This window comes from Balaenoptera physalus (genome assembly GCF_965194825.1).
Source record: "Balaenoptera physalus genome assembly, chromosome: 2".
Classification (NCBI taxonomy): Eukaryota; Metazoa; Chordata; class Mammalia; order Artiodactyla; family Balaenopteridae; genus Balaenoptera; species Balaenoptera physalus.
This window is the reverse complement of record NC_138883.1, coordinates 50,113,407-50,134,187: the sequence shown is the minus strand read 5'-3', so window position 1 is coordinate 50,134,187 and position 20,781 is coordinate 50,113,407. Positions and strand designations below refer to the sequence as shown.

The 20,781-nt window shown below is 41.5% G+C and overlaps 1 protein-coding gene across 2 annotated transcripts in view; it reads right to left on the bottom strand.

Annotated features, from left to right (window-relative positions):
* Positions 1 to 20,781, bottom strand: part of CDKL1 (cyclin dependent kinase like 1) — a 59,223-nt gene that overhangs the window by 13,988 nt on the left and 24,454 nt on the right. For both annotated transcript variants that reach the window (XM_082452213.1, XM_082452214.1), the window contains exon 3: positions 10,199 to 10,320. In XM_082452213.1, the coding sequence (XP_082308339.1) occupies positions 10,199 to 10,320 (122 nt within the window). The remainder of the gene's footprint in view (positions 1 to 10,198; positions 10,321 to 20,781) is intronic.

Here is a 20,781-nt window from a genome sequence, read left to right as displayed (position 1 = left end):
AGTGTTGCCATGGAATTCAGCTCAAAAAAAGAAAAAAGCAAACTAAGACAGGCTTAAGTAGTGGAAAATCCTAGGTCACACATACAGTCATCCAACTCATGCGACAGGCATTCCAGGGGTCCAAAGTGTAGAGAACACGTGATCAGAACACTGCTGAATTCCAGGGACAGCAAGGTAACAACAATGTAACATCTACGTCTAGAGGGAGGGACCAGGAAGACCCACAGGGATTTCAACCAGTACTTAAGACCACCTACCTCGAATATCTGTGGCACCACTGGGAACCTGCCTGGTAACTTGAGCTCCGTCTCTGTAAGGAGCTTTTTGTTGATGGCAAGTTATTAGTAAATATCAAGCATGAAAGATGCTGTTTATTTTTTCAAGTTGCCCCAACTGATGGCCTTGAAGCAGAACTCATCTTCCACAGGTGGGCACATGGTTTCTTCAGATTCCCTAGGCAGCACTTTTTTTTTTTTAAATTAATTTATTTATTTATGCTTGCATTGGGTCTTCGTTGCTGCATGCAGGCTCCCCTCTAGGCTTCACGGCACGTGGGATCTTCCCAGACCAGGGATTGAACCCGTGACCCCTGCATTGGCAGGCGGGCTCCAAACCACTGCGCCACCAGGGAAGCCCCAGCACTTTTTTTTTTAAGGTAATGAGGATTTTACTCATGGTAAGGAAGAGGTTTACATTGCACACCAGGCAACAGAAGGTCAGAATAAGTAGACGCCCACTTAGGCATCTTGGTTCTTTCCTCACACCGCTCCTCTCTGGTAGCTGGCTGCATCCTGTTCACATCTCCCTGCCCCGTCCTCTATTACAGCATCTAAACCTCATGCCACTGCTCCCAGCACTTCCTCCCTGACTCTAAGCTTACATAACCAGGGCAACCAGTGGCCCCAGTAGGTCCTTCGTGTGAATCAGAAAACAGTACCTGCTCTGAGAGCATTTTTTAAAAAAATATTAGGCAATGAGCAAAACGAACTACAGAGAGAGTACATTTATTTTCAAAGACCCCCGCCCACCAGTTAGACTTAACTGTTTTTACAAATCAAACATTAAACAATGTTGTTGTGATCCTCAGCCAGAACTAATATGTACACCAGGGAGGAAACTCTGGAGTACTTGTGTCAAGGTGACCCAAAAAAGTCACTTCCAGCCTCCGGGAGGGGCTATGAGGCCACTGTTGTCACAGGCCAGATGTTCAGGAAATCCTTTCAAGCAGATAAGGGGAAGCTGGAACAGGGGACAATGTGGAGGAAATGAAGAGGCCACTTCCATGAAGAAGAGCTGGGACATTCCTGGGCTGAAGTAGCTGCTCTCCAAATTCCCTTCCTTATTCTAGCGACATAAAGGTACAGATGCCAGAAAATCTCACCTGTCTAGAAAGAAGGCCTAGAAAAATACAACTAAGAAGAGGACATTTCAGGGGACGTGCTTTCGCCCAGCCTCCATTTTTTACCCAGAAAATAATAGAACATATTCTGATTATGTAATGAATTAAGTATTAATATAAGGTTATTCAGTACCAGGCAATTTTAGTCTCTAAGAACATTTCCCAAAAGAAATTACGCAAAAAGAGCATTTAAAAGTAAATTATAATAGCGTATCATTAGCGCTCCTCTAACACTAAGCACCTTGTTACACAGTTTTCAAACGTAAAAATTCTGTTCAAGCTACCTAGTGTCGTCTTGGGTCAGCTACTCACTCCACTTTTTTTTTTAATATATATTTTATTTATTTATTTATTATTTATTTATTTAGGCTGGGCCAGTCTCAGCTTTGGCACGCGGGATCCTCGTTGGGCATGCGTGATCTTTCAGTTGCGGCATGCAGACTTCTTAGTTGTGGCTTGCAGACTTCTTAGTTGCAGCATGCAGACTCTTAGTTGTGCGTGCATGAGGGATCTAGTTCCCCGACCAGGGCTCAAACCCGGACCTTCTGCATCCGGAGCACAGAGTCCCACCCACTGGACCACCAGGGAAGTCCCTCACTTCACTTCTTGATTACTCTGTTTCTGCTCTGGAATGCCAGGGCCTCAGATTCTATCTCTAAGACCCTTTTTAGCTGAGGATGATAGGAGCCAGGTTTTTCAGTGTTGGTGGAGGGAGTTACAGATACGGAAAGGAAGAAAAATAGAATCTATTCTGTGACGCCTCACTGGGACTGGATACACACGTATGTACAGAGGGTGCTGTGCTGAAAAGGGTGCTATCTTATACACGTGCTCCAGAAAGCTTTTCCGCTTAGGACAACATCTGACGTAGTGGTTAAGGTGATAAGAAGCGGCCAAATTTGGACTATATTTTAAAAATAGAGTCTTCAGGATTTTCTGAGAGATTGGATGTGAGATTCAGAGAGAAATCAAGGAATGACACCAAGTAATTAGCCTAAGTTGCTGGTTTATGGTGGGGCCCTTTACTGTGGAGAACACTGGGGGAGAAGCCGGTTTCGGGGAGGGGAAGTGAGGGTGGCTGGGTGAGATGCTTCTCAGCCATACAAGGGAAGACTCTGGGAAAGGAGTCTTGAATTCAGAAGGAAGGTCCAGAAGGATAAATTTGGGAAGCATAAGCATAAGGATGGGACTTACAGGCCTAGGAGTGGATGAAGCCACTTAAGGAATGAATCCAGAAAAAAGAAAAGAAGGCCAAGCCCTGAGGCCCTGCAACATGTAGAGATCAGAAAGAGCAGGGGGACCCAGCAAGAGACTGGGGTTGAAGTTCACCAAGTGAACTAAGATGACACTCAAGAGAACACAGTGTCACTGAAGCCAACTGAAAAAAGTGCTTCAAAGGACTTCTGGGTTAAGATGGTGGACTAAACACACCCATCTATTTCACTCTTTCCTAAAACCTAACTAGAACGACACTGAAACTCAATCTAAATATAATAAGACATCATCTCACCCTCAGGCAGCTTATAGTATCTTTGGGAAAATAAAAGTACAAGACAAGACATGGTGACAGCAGGTGAGAGCTACAGCTGTCCCTCTGGAGCCCACTGAGCTGTGGTCCAGCTTGACGGAGGTACTCCCTCCAGGGAGGGTGGAATGGAATCCATCTTCCACTCGTGGGAAGAGGTGCAGGAGAAGTGCACTCCTGGGTCCTCCACCAGTGTGACCTCGCGGCACTCCTCCTGCCTGCTTTGGGGACTTTGTTTCACCCCCAGGAACATAAAAGCTTCCCAAGTGTTCGGCTCCAAGGAGGAGTAAGGGGGTATCATTAGAAATGTCTGTGGTCTAGATTTCTGTGTGACTGTACCATCATTTTAGCCAATTGGAGACAGAGATCCTTGGCCACACTAAGTAAGCAAACCCAGAAAGAGGAAGACCGGAGATCCAGGAAGTGGTGAATCAAACCATAGAGAAATTCCAAGACGGGATTCAAAGGATGACAGCAAAGGGAAGTCCCAGGAGGACAGCTGGTCAGCGGGCTTGGAGAACAACACGCCAAACAGATGGAGAATGGGGGTCTAAAGGTAGGATATCACCAAGGGGGCAAAGAAATGAACTACTGGATTACCTGATGTGATTATCCTGTGGAAAAGTATACTGAGAGACTATTAAAAAGAGTGGGAAAAGTTAGCAATAGAATAAGCAAATTTAAAAAGCAAGGCAAATATAATTTGCAGAAAAAATACAAAAAGAAACCTTAGTATGGTAAAATGCTCAGCTATAAGTAATATTTACACAGGCATAATAATGGGAACAGTGGATGCTGAATTAATAAAACTTTAATGTAACTATTTGGGGGGAGAAGGGGAAGCAGAGGAAATAATGGTGTAAGAGAGCTAAATCCTCATCTATCAGAATAGTCTGTAGATAATGTCTAAAAATGTCTAAAAATTAATACATCAAGAAATAGCAGTACATCACTCTTTTTATTACATTACATTGCTAGATTTAATTTGCTAAGGTTTTTTACACCTAAGTTCACAAGGGATATTCATCTGTCATTTTCTTTCCTTGAAATGCCCTCATCTAGTTTTGGTATCAGGTTATAGTGGCCTCACAATATGATTTGGAAAGTATCTCTTCCTTCTGTATTTTCTGAAAGAGTTTGTGTAGGATTGCTATTATTTCTACCTTATATGTCTGAAGGAATTCATTCATCAAATATTTTAATAATAGAAATCAAAGTAGCATGACTATAAGGAAAAAATATATATAAATCCACATCATTGGTGATAAGGTGAATTGGTTCAGTTTGACAAACCCTATGAGCCGATAATCCCATTTTGAGAACTTCTAAAGAACAAGTGCAAAAGAAGAAAAATCTTCTTTTTGTAGGAAGATTTTGAGAGTAGAATCATTTATCAGACAAGACACTGAAAATGGCCTCAATGTTCAACAATGGAGGGACAGTTAGATGGTAATGTAACTAGATGTAACATCTTATAGTTAATAATAGATCTAAAAATTATACTGCAGCATATATAGAAATGCACATGAGGGGTTTCCCTGGCGGTCCAGTGGTTAAGACTCCGTGCTTCCACTGCAGGGGGCGCAGGCTAGATCCCGGGTTGGGGAAACTAAGATCCCGCATGCCTGCCGAGAGGAGAGGCGGGCGGGAGGGTGGGGAGTGGGGGAGAGAAATGCATATGAGAAAATATTAAGTGGAGAACAGAACTCGGGGGGAAAGTCATTTCATCACAGCAACACGGCGAATGCGGTGCTTCGTCTGGAAGGGCAGCCAGCAGCCTGGCTCCTTTTACAATGGTCTTCAGGGTTTTCATATACAGACACTTAGTTTTGTCAGCACACCAAGACAGTATCCATTTCAAAGGGGCAGGTGAACATTACACAAATTTACTAGCCTGATATATAAAGCCAGAATGCTAATTTATTCATCCATCTTTAAATTCTGAGTGCCGGCTTATGCTCTCGTTGTAGGCAATTCCATAGAGAAACTCAAGTTCTAATCAGAATGGTGTTTGATGAGCAAAGAGTTGGAATGAGAGAAAGTACACAGTTTGACTGGTTATTGCCTTTATGCTGAGACAGTTTAATTGCACCCATCTCCAAATTAGGAAGGTGTCGTCCTTAGATAAAACGTATGTAATCAGTCACATCTAACCAGCCCGGCAGCCTCCTATCCCTTTAAGGATGCTTTGCAAATCTGCCCCGATGCATAATGTGTTGGTTTCACAAAATAACTCCCAGAAAGCAATCTTCTGTCTCTCCTTCCAAGTTTTGGAAAGGATGGACTATGACCCTAATGTCCTGATAACAAAATTGAAATGAGCAGAGAGAAACCTCAACAACTGCTGTGTGAAAGTGAACAGATCAAACTGCATTTTAAACACGTCTTCAGAAATAAGAGAGATGAGAGAGATGACAAAGAAAGACCATGGATCTCTTCCCAGGTTCTCAATACAGTAACGGTCCTTTCCACCACTGCTCCTCTGATATTTGTCACATTACAAGAAGTCAAACAATCAACATCCATTCAAGCTTCACTTCTACACAAGGCTACAACAAAGATGCGGACGAAAGGGCTGGCCAAGCTCCTACAGAAATAATATGTTCTTCGAAATCTATCCTATAGAAATATTTATGCAAGTGATTGTTTACTGTAGCCTTATTATTAGAGAAAAACTACAAACAATCTAAATATTTATCAATGGGGGGGTTGAATAAAGAAACCATGGTATATTTGCACCGTGGAATTCGATACCATTTTAAAAATATAAAAGTAGAGATGTATGTATGAATAGGGAGACAGCTCCCAAACACACTTAAAAAATGAACAGTATGTAGAGTTCAATCTCTTTAAGTATATATATGCATAGAAAAATAATTAGAAAACCATTTCTCAAACTTTATTTCTATATGTTTCTGTGTTGCTTGACATTTTTACAACAAACAGTGCATCACTTTAAAAAAGAGATTTTTAGAGTTTTAGAAAAGTTCTGGAATTCCATTGTCAGAAACTGAAAACTTGTAGTAATGCCCTTTACCCACCAGATGTTCTTTGAACAAACTATGTGAGAGTCAGAGGAAGATCTGGTGGTAATGGAATCTGCACAGGAAAAAAATGGGTGAAGTGTCTGGCTGCACTTAGGGGCAGAGAAATGAGAACACCTAAACCAGCTGTTTATGAAACTTTGACAGAGGAGAGACCAATAGTTAATAGAATAACAAGTACAAGGCCTATTCAGTCCTACAGAAGATAAGGAATATCCTTGTGTGAGAGCAAATATAAGCAACACGAACACAGCACTGGGAATTATAATGGACACGTATTTATGCCACTATAACAGGATATATTCTGGCATAAACTTGCTTGTTAGTAGCAACATGAATGTGAATCTTCTCCAAAAGCCTTCCAAACGAGTTCAAGAAGTTACCAACATCTTACAAGGAGATAAATTAGTATCCATTTCAGATTCAAAGTAGAGATAAGTCTTTGAGTCTGATTTAGCAGGAATTATTTTTAATAATTAAAACATTGCCAAAGTAATAAATGGAACATGGAGAAAATATAAAAAAACAAAGTGGAAAATATCTACACAATCATCACTCAGAGATAATCTCTATTAAAACGTGTATATTAATTACTTTTCTTTATTTTCTACCTATATATAAATTCTATGAAAGTGAAATATGTTTTTTTATTATAGCATTTTTTCTTCATTTTGCAACCACTCATGAACATTTCTCTAAGTCAATGTTTGTTTTATCTTATAAGCATGATTCTTAGCAGCTCCACTGTATTCCATTGTAAAGACATACTATAATTTACTTAACCAATCCTCTATCATTGGACATTTCAGTTGTTTCCAATTTTTTTATTATAAACAATACTTTAACAATAGACACTTTTTAAACTAAATATTTACACACATACTCAATTATTTTCTTGTGGTAAATTAACAGAAGTAGATCCACTGCCAAACGGCCCTCTGGACAGGTTGCTCTAGCAGTGTACTAATAATTTCCTTTGACAATATTAGGTTTTAGAAATTTTTAATCAAAGTAAGTATTTTTAAATGAAAAATAAAACATTGTTATGATTACTCTTCTTTAAAATCATCTTTAAGGATCAATTTATCAGTTTGCTGACTCAAGTCACTCCACAACAAGTATTGAGAATATACCAAGTGCCAAGAATTAAGCTAAAAATTACTGGGGAGACACAGATGAGGAAGGCACAGCTCTTGCCCTTGAGGATTTTATAGTTTACTGGGCAAACATAAATAATTCCAGAAGATGTAATGGATACCAGAGGAAGGAACTCCAGAGTCTCCTAAGGTAGATATCATAAGGAGGTCATCTTTGAGCTGTATCCAAGGGCAAGCAGGAGTTTGCCAGGCAGAGTACAGAAGGTAGGGCAACCCAGGTGTCCTAAAGCCTAGGATGCAAATGACTCCATGGGATTGGAAACTGGTGGGAAATGGGGTGATCTTGCAGAGTGAGTGAGATCTTGTATCCCATGCTGGGGGTTTTTACCACGCCAGTAAGCTTTGAGGAGCTATTAAATGACTTATGTAGGGGAGTGGCATGATCCACTTTATATTTTAGAAATTTGTACCCAGAAGTGTAGTGATCACAGGACGCTCTTGGGGTAAATGTGCAAACCCAGGGAGGACCAACCTGCCACCAGGCAGGAAAAACATCAGCATTAGCACATTATCTTCTGTTGATATTGTCTAACAGATCACATATGAAACTAAAAGAGAACTGCAGTCTTCTGAGCTCTAGGTATTAGATCATCAACTCATAACACTGTAGAGCTGGAAGTTCTCTTAAATTTTACCTGGTACTAAACTCTCATTTTTAGAGGTAAGGACACCTGTAAGCAACTTGCTAAAGGTCACACAGGTGATGCTGGCCCACTTTTACTGGGAATACGCTCACAAAGTTTTATTTTATAGTATAGCTTTATTTTGTAGATCTCTACATTGAAACATAAAGTTTTCCTATGAATTTCAAAATCGTTGGTTGACAGAGTTAATAACATTTACTCCTTAATGATGACAAGCAAAATTCTGAAATAGCATTTAAAAGATCGGAGAATCCAAACAGTCAGGATAATGGAAAATAACTTTTATTTTTAAAACACATACACACACACACACACACACACACATCCTTAAACTTCAAAGTAAATGCATATGATCTGACTTAGAATAAATCTTACTTTTCAAACTTGCTCAGTTATTAGTGTTCCTTAAGTCAATCTTATATTTGACAAACCATGGCACAGTGTCATTTGGAAATGAAGCTGCTTGTATTTAACCACACACATGTCTACCAGTCTTTCCCTTCTCTAACCCACCTCTACATTAAAGCATTTTCTGGAACATATATAACAGATTTTAGCCAGTGGAGTTAAAAAAAAATCTGCTTCCAAGACTCTAGTCACTCCTCATCCTGTCTTTTTATTCTTCTGCTTAAACTATATGCTAAAAAAGAACTGACTCCCAATTGCTTTCAACCCCCCACTAATCAGTGTTTCTAAGTGACTCAATCTAACATGATTAATCAAACTCCCTGCAACAACCCCCTAGTTCCTCATAGCACGAGTAACTTATACTAGTAGGTTTAATTGAAGTGTCACTTGCAAGCTGTCAAAAGAGCAAATATCAACATAGTCAATGTTTTCTCCCTTGAACACATCATTTCTCTGTATCAATGACTTGCTGAAGGGAGGGAGGTGTCTGTTCTCTTGGCTCCCTCTGGCTGTGTAAATTAACAAGAAAAGCCTGTGCCATGGTCACTAATGAACCATGAACCTCTTTAATCCCATCTGCCCGGAGGTCATGGCAGATCATACATAACCACCACCACATGACAGAGCAAGCTCTTGGACAAGGCTTGAAAGCCTTGTTGAAAGAGCCTCAGCCTCCAGCCACTGGAGTGCGAATGTGAGCCAGGATGGGGTGCCATTCCATCACTCTGATCTCCAGTGCACTCTGCATATCGTCCTCAGCCAAAGTTGGGCTCCCAGGAACACAGCAAAAGACAGAGAAGAGGAGATATCCTTCCCTGTTCGACTTCTCTGGAGTCTCCTCACCTTGCAAGTCAAAGGCCACCTCCTCCAAGAAGTCTTCTTTGATTGACCCACTTTGAATCATATCTCCCAGGGCCTTCTAATCATTCTACCCTCTCCCTCTGGCACAGTGACTGGTTCCAGGAGTAGCTGCATCACCTGAGCTGAGCCAATCAGTCTTCTACTGGACTTTGTATGCAGACGCTACCTTCTTCTAGAACTTCCTTTCTTCTAGAATGGCTACACAGGTTGATAAAAGTCTGTGGCAATGCTTTCTATTTCACACTTTTCCCTTCCTACCTGCTTCCATCTCACAGCACACACGCATATCCTCCAAAATCAACCCTGTAAAGGAGACTCAACTCCAAGGCAGAATGAAGCCAACACAGAGAGGAAGAGTTGGGAGTCGGTGGTGCCGGGGAGAGGGAGAGAGAGAGAGAACGGCCCCACCTAAGGCACTGTGCCTTAAAGACGCCCAGCTGGGGAGTGGGTGGGAGCCAAAATCCAGCCTGCATTCTGCTCACCCTGGCAAGGAGCGAGCTTCAGAGGAAGGGATCTCACCCCCACCCCCTGCCTTTTTTTTTTCAAACAAAGGCTCTGTCTGCTCACCGAGCCTTCTGCTGCTGCACACAAAGGTGTTGCCTGTGCTAGAAATGTGTTATAAGATCAGCGGGACCTCCAGAGTCACCTCTCCAATCACAGCCACCACCACTTCCTTTTTCACCTACACCCGGCTTCAGTTGGGTTTTTTTGTCATTTGTAACCAAAAAAGTTCTGACCAATAGAGCAGACCAGATACCTGGGTTGCTTCAGATAAAACACCACGTTTGTTTTAGCCTTAAACTTCCTATTAGCCATTGTCCTTGACCTCTTCCTTTCAACCTCCAAGTCCTTATGCTTCCCTAGGCAGGCACGGAGTAACTAATATCCCTCCTTTTCTTTCCTAGAGACTGACATAGCATTTATGCAGAGATAATATACCAAAAAATCAAGTTCAACCGAATAATGTAGTTGCTGCTTTCTTCATGAAAATGATGAGTTATGATTTCTTTCTCAACATTTCCGGTAACCCCTCAGCAGCAGAGTATGCTGGCCAAACACTGGCTGTCCTTGTCTACTGTGAAAAAGGGTCATAACTCATTTTCCCTCGCAAACCCTAGGGTGTTTCGCTGTGTTTTGTTTGTAAACGACAGGTCACTCACCCTCTTTGGTGTTTGTCCAGCTCGTGGAGCACCGTGTGGTCACAGTATTCAAACACCAGGTGAAGCTTCCGCTTCCTCCTGAAGACTTCGATAAGGTTGACGAGGTTGGGATGCTTGAGTTGCTGAAAATACAAAAAGCAAGGTGTTAAAGTGGAAGTGTGAAAGACAGTTTTCTCTAATTTTGGCCCAATAGAAGAAAGTTATTTGTCCTTTAGAAAAATTCTTGTCTTGGATTGATGGAGGCTGTCGATAGCACTATCTTTCTTCTCTTTATGAGCTGTTCGTTAGCAGCCTGCAAGTGAAAAATGATCATGACCCTGGTGGTTAGTGAAGGTAAAAAGAGATATGAGAAGGCTGGGAAAAAAGAATGAAAATGTCCCCTCCTAAAGAGATCTCCCTGATCTCCCTAGACTGCTTCAGTGTCCCTCATGGCACCCCTGAAGTATGAATCTTTTGGAATCTTTCAAAACTACTAAGTAATTGTTCAGTTGATTGTTTAATGTCCTCTGCTGCCAACAGATATAATGGATACATTCTATAGAATATAAGAACCATGACAAACATCAGGGTCTGTGTTCTCTTGTTTACGCAGAATGATGTTGTATTCCCAGCATGGGACCTTGCACATAATAGGCATTCGATCATTATTTGTGAATGAATGAGTAAATCAGGTTTCCTAGGCTGATGAAACCTTTGAAAAGAGAAAAATGAGGAAGACTCTCCAATCTGATATGCCTGAAGGAGTGTATCTAGAAAACACAGGCAGGAATGAATGTCGGTGTTGACAGAGATGAATCTTGTACTTACCTTTCTGGCCCCTCCTTGTCCATGATCTTACTGGAAACACTACAACTAAGCAAACTACTGTGAAGAGAGCAAAAATGGTTAACTTTCTTTAGGGCTTGAAGGCCTCCGGGCAGTGATCTAAGAGAGCAAAAGAGGAAGCCGAAAAGCTTCTTAAGGCCTAGTCTCAGAAATCAGGTGATATAACTTCTGCCTCATTCTAGTGGTCAAAGCAATCATGAGACCCACCCCCCCCCAGATCCAGCCCAGGATGAAATACCACGAGGAGAGCAGGGCGCAGGTGTCCCAGCTGAGCTCAGCCCCTGCCAGCCCTCACCTAATTCGGCTACGTGGGCGAGCCCACGCAAGACCCCCTGAAGGAGCACGCAGCCAAGGCACAGCTGTGAGAAGTAAGAAATCATTCTTTTTTAAGCTACTAAGTTTTGAGGAGGTTTGTTAATGCAGCACTAGATAATAACCCTGTAGCAGAATCACCAGGGGAACTTTTGAAAACTGCAGATGCCCCAGCACCACCCCCAGAGATCCTGAATTGGTCTTGGACAGGGGCCCAGCCATCTGGTTTATTTCCCCAAATTCTCCAGGTGATTTGATATGTAGACAGAGGTATTAATCATAGGTAAACAGATATTTCATAAATGGTAAAAGACAGAAGGAGAAAAACTGAAGTTCTTGAACTGCACACTCTAGCGCAATTGTATAGATAGTGAGAAGAGAAACAGTCATCAAGAGAAATACTAAAAAAGACAATTATTTTCTCATTTTCTTTGCAAAACCCCTCTATCTTCAAGATGTGAAATTCCTGCTCCAGCGATTACACTTGATGAAACAAATATAAAACAGCCAAGACACTCTAAAGCCCATTAGCCACATTTGGGCCTTAGAACAGAAGGCACTCCAGGCTATAAAGCCCCAGATTCACGTTCCCATAGCTGGAAACTTTTCGCCTGAACTAACACTTTCCAGATATAGGAGGACAGAACTGACTGCTGTTTTAAACCAAAGAATTGCATTGGCTCAGATGTCTCAAACAGAAAGCAAACAAGCAGGTTTAAAGGGGGTAAATAGCAGCTTTATGACAATTAGCGGAAAGCAGAGATTTTCCTACAGCCTCTGAAAAATAACTGTCCGAAGGCCCAGACCTCAAATCTTAGATTCTTTTCATTTTCCATGTTCCATATGTAGTCCTCACATCTTCAGCCAACTTTTTTAGCAAAAGTACAAATGTATCAATTCTACCGAAACAAATACCTGGACCTTCTCAGATGCCAAGACTGGCACCTCCAACTTGTCACATCCATACCTGCAGTGATCACCAGGGGCACTGCTGCCTCAGGATAAAGCCCAAAGATCCTCTCAATTTGACCTCTGCTTACTTCTGCAGCCGCATCTCTTAAACCCTAGACACACTGAATTTCTCTCACTTCTTCAAAGGCTCACACCTCCTCTCGCTTCAGGACCTGTTCACCCAGTTCTCTCTCTGAAACACTCGCATCCTCCAGATGGCACTTTCTACGTCTGGCCCGCCTCTGCCCCACCCGACACCCTGGTATGAACTAAAAGAGCTGTAACTCCTCAACCCAAGCATGGGGACCATGTGGCAGGTAAAGAGCATTGTCACAGCAGGATCCACTGAACCGAGTGGGACTGTAAATATTATATTACACCCATCTTCCTGTTACTGCACACCTTTTGAAAACCTAGATTCTAATAATTGCTGGATATTCTATTCAAATAACATAGAGATTCTCTCCAATTTTTGTGTATTATAAATAAGGTTTTGATGAACAAGCTACTAGCCAGCTGACCTTGACTTTGAATAATTTAATTTAATGTCTCTAGGCCTCAGTTTTCCATCTGTGAGAGCAGGAAGCTCAAGGGCTGCTGTGACAGCTTCATAACACAAAGCACATGAAACAGTGTCAGGCCACATTGTTCTCTCCAGGAAGCTTAACTGTTAATATTGTTATTGGGGGTTCAATCTATTTCTACTTAGGCTGACTTTCTCAATTCATTTTATTCAACAAGTATTTATCTATCTTAATGTGCTTAAGGCACTCTGCTAGTCCTAAGGATATAGAGACAAACAAAGCAAGTACTTGACCCTACTCTCAAGGAGCCTAGAACCTAGGAGGGGAGACAGATGTGGAACAAGTAACTACAGACATGATAAGTGTTACAAAAAGCCCCCAGGAAAGGGTACCTGGCTCGAGGGTAGTGAGTGGCCCAGGGAAGATCTCCTTGGGGAAGGTGGCCATTTAAGAAGTTAGTTGGGCACCATTTAGAGTCCCAGGAGTACAACATAAAGCTCTAAACAGATATGGCTGAACTGCTTTCCAAAAGGATCAAACATACTTACACCTCTGCCAGGAGTGTGGGAGTACTTTTCACCATACCACTGAGGCGCATATAGACATTTAAGGCTTGTGACGTTTATCGTCAAATTCGAGGGCTTCCAAAGCCTCTGGCAACATAGGAAGATGTCATGTGACACTTAAGCCACTTGTCTCTCCTATCCCCTGCCATGAGACAACCTTTATGTAGCTGCAAATAGCCAATGACTTATTTCTCAACTGATTTCCAGAAAATTCTTCATTTAGAAAACTCAATTGCTAAGCCTAAATTCTAATTAGGACTTACAAACATTAAATTATAAATATTTTAAGGAGGGGCAAGATGGCGGAAGAGTAAGACGCGGAGATCACCTTCCTTCCCACGGATACAGTAGAAATACATCTACACGTGGAACTGCTCCTACAGAACACCCACTGAATGCTGGCAGAAGATGTCAGACCTCCCAAAAGGCAAGAAACTCCCCACGTACTTGGGTAGGGCAAAAGAAAAAAGAAATAACAGAGACAAAAGAATAGGGACGGGACCTGCACCAGTGGGAGGGAGCTGTGAAGGAGGAAAGGTTTCCACACACTAGGAAGCCCCTTCGTGGGCAGAGACTGCGGGTGGAAGAGGGGGGAAGCTTCGGAGCCACGGAGGAGAGCGCAGCCACAGGGGTGCGGAGGGCAAAGCGGAGAGATTCCCGCACGGAGGCTCGGCGCCGAGCAGCACTCACCAGCCCGAGAGGCTTGTCTGCTCAGCCGCCTGGGCAGGCGGGGGCTGGGAGCTGAGGCTCAGGATTTGGTGCTAGCCGGGAGGGAGTCCGGGAAAAAGTCTGCAGCTGCCGAAGAGGCAAGAGACTTTTTCTTGCCTCTTTGTTTCGTGGCGTGCAAGGAGAGGGGATTCAGAGCGCTGCCTAAACGAGCTCCTGAGACGGGCGCAAGCCGCGGCTATCAGCGCGGATCCCACAGCAAAAGGGGCGCAGAGGGAAAAAAGGAGAGATTCCCGCACAGAGGCTCGGCGCCGAGCAGCGCTCACCAGCCCGAGAGGCTTGTCTGCTCACCCGCCGGGGCGGGTGGGGACTGGGAGCTGAGGCTTGGGCTTCGGTGCTAGCCGGGAGGGAGTCCGGGAAAAAGTCTGCAGCTGCCGAAGAGGCAAGAGACTTTTTCTTGCCTCTTTATTTCGCGGCGCACAAGGAAAGGGGATTCAGAGCGCCGCCTAAACGAACTCCAGAGACAGGCGCGAGCCGCGGTTATCAGCGCGGACCCCAGAGATGGGCAGGAGATGCTAAGGCTGCTGCTGCCGCCACCAAGAAGCCTGTGTGTGAGCACAGGTCACTGTCCACACCGCCCCTCCCGGGAGCCTGTGCAGCTCGCCACTGCCAGGGTCCCGTGATCCAGGGACAACTTCCCCGGGAGAACGCACGGCGCGCCTCAGGCTGCTGCAACGTCACGCTGGCCTCTGCCGCCGCAGGCTCGCCCCGCCTCCTCCGTACCCCTCCCTCCCCCCCCGGCCTGAGTGAGCCAGAGCCCCTGAAGCAGCTGCTCCTTTAACCCCGTCCTGTCTGGGCGGGGAACAGACGCCCTCAGGAGACCTACATGCAGAGGCGGGTGCAAATCCAAAGCTGAACCCCAGGAGCTGTACGAACAAAGAAGAGAAAGGGAAATCTCTCCCAGCAGCCTCAGAAGCAGCGGATTAAAGCTCCACAAACAACTTGATGTGCCTGCATCTGTTGAATACCTGAATAGATAATGAATCATCCCAAATTCAAGAGGTGGACTTTGGGAGCAGGATATATTAATTTTTCCCCTTTTCCTTTTTTTGTGAGTGTATATGTGTATGCTTCTGGGTGAGATTTTGTCTGTATAGCTTTGCTTTCACCATTAGTCCTAGGGTTACGTACGTCTGTGTTTTTTTTGTTGTTTTTTTTTTTTTACTTAAAAAAATTTTTTTTTCCTAATAAATGTTTTCTTAATAATTTCTTCCTTATTTTCTATTTTTAGAAATTAAAAAAAATTTTTAATAAGTTTTTTCATATTTTTTATTTTAAAAAATCAAAAAATTTTTTTTCTTAAATTTTTTCTTAATAATTTTTTTCTTATTTTTTACTATAAAAAATTAATAAATCTATTTTTAAAAATTAAAAAAAATTTTTTTTCTGAATACATTTATTCTTAAAATTTTTTTCTTATTTTTTATTATAATAGCTTTATTTTATTTTATTTTATCCTCTTTTTTTCTTTCTTTCTATTTTTTTCTCCCTTTTATTCTGAGCCGTGTGGATGAAAGGCTCTTGGTGCTCCAGCCAGGCATCAGGGCTGTGCCTCTGAGGTGGGAGAGCCAACTTCAGGACACTGGTCCACAAGAGACCTCCCAGCTCCACGTAATACCAAACGGCGAAAACCTCTCAGAGATCTCCATCTCAACATCAAGACCCAGCTTCACTCAACGACCAGCAAGCTACAGCGCTGGACACCCTATGCCAAACAACTAGCAAGACAGCAACACAGCCCCATCCATTAGCAGAGAGGCTGCCTAAAAACATAATAAGGCCACAGAAACCCCAAAACACACCACCAGACGTGGACGTGCCCACCAGAAAGACAAGATCCAACCTCATCCACCAGAACACAGGCACTAGTCCCCTCCACCAGGAAGCCTACACAACCCACTGAACCAACCTTAGCCACTGGGGACAGATACCAAAAACAACGGGAACTACGAACCTGCAGCCTGTGAAAAGTAGACCCCAAACACAGTAAGATAAGCAAAATGAGAAGACAAAAAACCACACAGCAGGTGAAGGAGCAGGGTCAAAACACACCAGACCTAACAAATGAAGAGGAAATAGGCAGGCTACCTGAAAAAGAATTCAGAGTAATGATAGTAAAGATGATCCAAAATCTTGGAAATAGAATGGAGAAAATACAAGAAACGTTTAACAAGGACCTAGAAGAACTAAAGAGCAAACAAATGATGATGAACAACACAATAAATGAAATTAAAAATTCTCTAGAAGGAATCAATAGCAGAATAACTAAGGCAGAAGAACGGATAAGTGACCTGGAAGACAGAATGATGGAATTCACTGCTGCAGAACAGAATAAAGAAAAAAGAATGAAAAGAACTGAGGACAGTCTCAGAGACCTCTGGGACAACATTAAACGCACCAACATTCGAATTATAGGGGTCCCAGAAGAAGAAGAGAAAAAGAAAGGGACTGAGAAAATATTTGAAGAGATTATAGTTGAAAACTTCCCTAATATGGGAAAGGAAATAGTTAATCAAGTCCTGGAAGCACAGAGAGTCCCATACAGGATAAATCCAAGGAGAAACACGCCAAGACACATATTAATCAAACTATCAAAAATTAAATATAAAGAAAACATATTAAAAGCAGCAAGGGAAAAACAACAAATAACACACAAGGGAATCCCCATAAGGTTAACAGCTGATCTTTCAGCAGAAACTCTGCAAGCCAGAAGGGAGTGGCAGGATATACTTAAAGTGATGAAGGAGAAAAACCTACAACCAAGGTTACTCTACCCAGCAAGGATCTCATTCAGATTTGATGGAGAAATTAAAATCTTTACAGACAAGCAAAAGCTGAGAGAGTTCAGCACCACCAAACCAGCTTTACAACAAATGCTAAAGGAACTTCTCTAGGCAAGAAACACAAGAGAAGGAAAACACCTACAATAACAAACCCAAAATATTTAAGAAAATGGGAATAGGAACATACATATCGATAATTACCTTAAATGTAAATGGATTAAATGTTCCCACCAAAAGACACAGACTGGCTGAATGGATACAAAAACAAGACCCATATATATGCTGTCTACAAGAGACCCACTTCAGACCTAGAGACACTTACAGACTGAAAGTGAGGGGATGGAAAAAGATATTCCATGCAAATGGAAATCAAAAGACAGCTGGAGTAGCAATTCTCATATCAGACAAAATAGACTTTAAAATAAAGACTATTACAAGAGACAAAGAAGGACACTATATAATGATCAAGGGATCGATCCAAGAGGAAGATATAACAGTTGTAAATATTTATGCACCCAACATAGGAGCACCTCAATACATAAGGCAAATACTAACAGCCATAAAAGGGGAAATCGACAGTAACACAATCATAGTAGGGGACTTTAACACCCCACTTTCACCAATGGACAGATCATCCAAAATGAAAATAAATAAAGAAACACAAGCTTTAAATGATACATTAAACAAGATGGACTTAATTGATATTTATAGGACATTCCACCCAAAAACAACAGAATACACATTTTTCTCAAGTGCTCATGGAACATTCTCCAGGATAGATCATATCTTGGGTCACAAATCAAGCCTTGGTAAATTTAAGAAAATTGAAATCGTATCAAGTATCTTTTCCGACCACAACACTATGAGACTAGATATCAATTACAGGAAAAGATCTGTAAAAAAGACAAACACATGGAGGCTACACAATACACTACTTAATAACGAAGTGATCACTGAAGAAATCAAAGGGGAAATCAAAAAATACCTAGAAACAAATGACAATGGAGACACGACGACCCAAAACCTATGGGATGCAGCAAAAGCAGTGCTAAGAGGGAAGTTTATAGCAATACAAGCCTACATCAAGAAACAGGAAACATCTCGAATAAACAACCTAACCTTGCACCTAAAGCAATCAGAGAAAGAAGAGCAGAAAAACCCCAAAGCTAGCAGAAGGAAAGAAATCATAAAGATCAGATCAGAAATAAATGAAAAAGAAATGAAGGAAACAATAGCAAAAATCAATGAAACTAAAAGCTGGTTCTTCGAGAAGATAAACAAAATTGATAAACCATTAGCCAGACCCATCAAGAGAAAAAGGGAGAAGACTCAAATCAATAGAATTAGAAATGAAAAAGGAGAAGTAACCACTGACACTGCAGAAATACAAACGATCATGAGAGATTACTACAAGCAACTCTATGCCAATAAAATGGACAACCTGGAAGAAATGGACAGATTCTTAGAAATGCACAACCTACCGAGACTGAACCAGGAAGAAATAGAAAATATGAACAGACCAATCACAAGCACTGAAATTGAAACTGTGATTAAAAATCTTCCAACAAACAAAAGCCCAGGACCAGATGGCTTCACAGGCGAATTCTATCAAACATTTAGAGAAGAGCTAACACCTATCCTTCTCAAACTGTTCCAAAATATTGCAGAGGGAGGAACACTCCCCAACTCATTCTACGAGGCCACCATCACCCTGATACCAAAACCAGACAAAGATGTCACAAAGAAAGAAAACTACAGGCCAATATCACTGATGAACATAGATGCAAAAATCCTCCACAAAATACTAGCAAACAGAATCCAACAGCACATTAAAAGGATCATACACCATGATCAAGTGGGGTTTATCCCAGGAATGCAAGGATTCTTCAATATACGCAAATCAATCAACGTGATACATCATATTAACAAATTGAAGGAGAAAAACCATATGATCATCTCAATAGATGCAGAGAAAGCTTTCAACAAAATTCAACACCCATTTATGATAAAAGCCCTGCAGAAAGTAGGCATAGAGGGAACTTTCCTCAACATAATAAAGGCCATATATGACAAACCCACAGCAAACATTGTCCTCAATGGTGAAAAACTGAAACCATTTCCACTAAGATCAGGAACAAGACAAGGTTGCCCACTCTCACCACTATTATTCAACATAGTTTAGGAAGTGTTAGCCACAGCAATCAGAGAAGAAAAAGAAATAAAAGGAATACAAATTGGAAAAGAAGAAGTAAAGCCGTCACTGTTTGCAGATGACATGATACTATACATAGAGAATCCTAAAACTGCTACCAGAAAACTACTAGAGCTAATCAATGAATTTGGTAAAGTAGCAGGATACAAAATTAATGCACAGAAATCTCTTGCATTCCTATATACTAATGATGAAAAATCTGAAAGTGAAATTAAGGAAACACTCCCATTTACCATTGCAACAAAAAGAATAAAATATCTAGGAATAAACCTACCTAAGGAGACAAAAGACCTGTATGCAGAAAATTATAGGACACTGATGAAAGAAATTAAAGATGATACAAATAGATGGAGAGATATACCATGTTCTTGGATTGGAAGAATCAACATTGTGAAAATGACTCTACTACCCAAAGCAATCTACAGTTTCAATGCAATACCTATCAAACTACCACTGGCATTTTTCACAGAACTAGAACAAAAAATTTCACAATTTGTATGGAGACACAAAAGACCCCGAATAGCCAAAGCAATCTTGAGAACGAAAAATGGAGCTGGAGGAATCAGGCTCCCTGACTTCAGACTATATTACAAAGCTACAGTAATCAAGACAGTTTGGTACTGGCACAGAAACAGAAATATAGATCAATGGAACAGGATAGAAAGCCCAGAGATAAACCCACGCACATATGGTCACCTTATCTTTGATAAAGGAGGCAAGCATATACAGTGGAGAAAAGACAGCCTCTTCAATAAGTGGGGCTGGGAAAACTGGACAGGTACATGTAAAAGTATGAAATTAGAACACTCCCTGACACCATACACAAAAATAAACTCAAAATGGATTAAAGACCTAAGTGTAAAGCCAGACACTATCAAACTCTTAGAGGAAAACATAGGCAGAACACTCTATGACATACATCACAGCAAGATCCTTTTTGACCCACCTCCTAGAGAAATGGAAATAAAAACACAAATAAACAAATGGGACCTAATGAAACTTAAAGCTTTTGCACAGCAAAGGAAACCATAAACAAGACAAAAAGACAACCCTCAGAATGGGAGAAAATATTTGCAAATGAAGCAACTGACAAAGGATTAATCTCCAAGATTTACAAGCAGCTCATGCAGCTCAATAACAAAAAAACAAACAACCCAATCCAAAAATGGGCAGAAGACCTAAACAGACATTTCTCCAAAGAAGATATACAGATGGCCAACAGACACATGAAAGAATGCTCAACATCATTAATCATTAGAGAAATGCAAATCAAAACTACAATGAAGTATCATCTCACACCGGTCAGAATGGCCATCATCAAAAAATTTACAAACAATAAATGCTGGCGAGGGTGTGGAGAAAAGGGAACACTCTTGCACTGTTGGTGGGAATGTAAATTGATACAGCCACTATGGAGAACAGTATGGAGGTTCCTTAAAAAACTAAAAATAGAACTACCATACGACCCAGCAATCCCACTACTGGGCATATACCCTGAGAAAACCATAATTCAAAAAGAGTCATGTACCAAAATGTTCATTGCAGCTCTATTTACAATAGCCAGGACATGGAAGCAACCTAAGTGTCCATCATCGGATGAATGGATAAAGAAGATGTGGCACATATATACAATGGAATATTACTCAGCCATAAAAAGAAATGAAATGGAGGTATTTGTAATGAG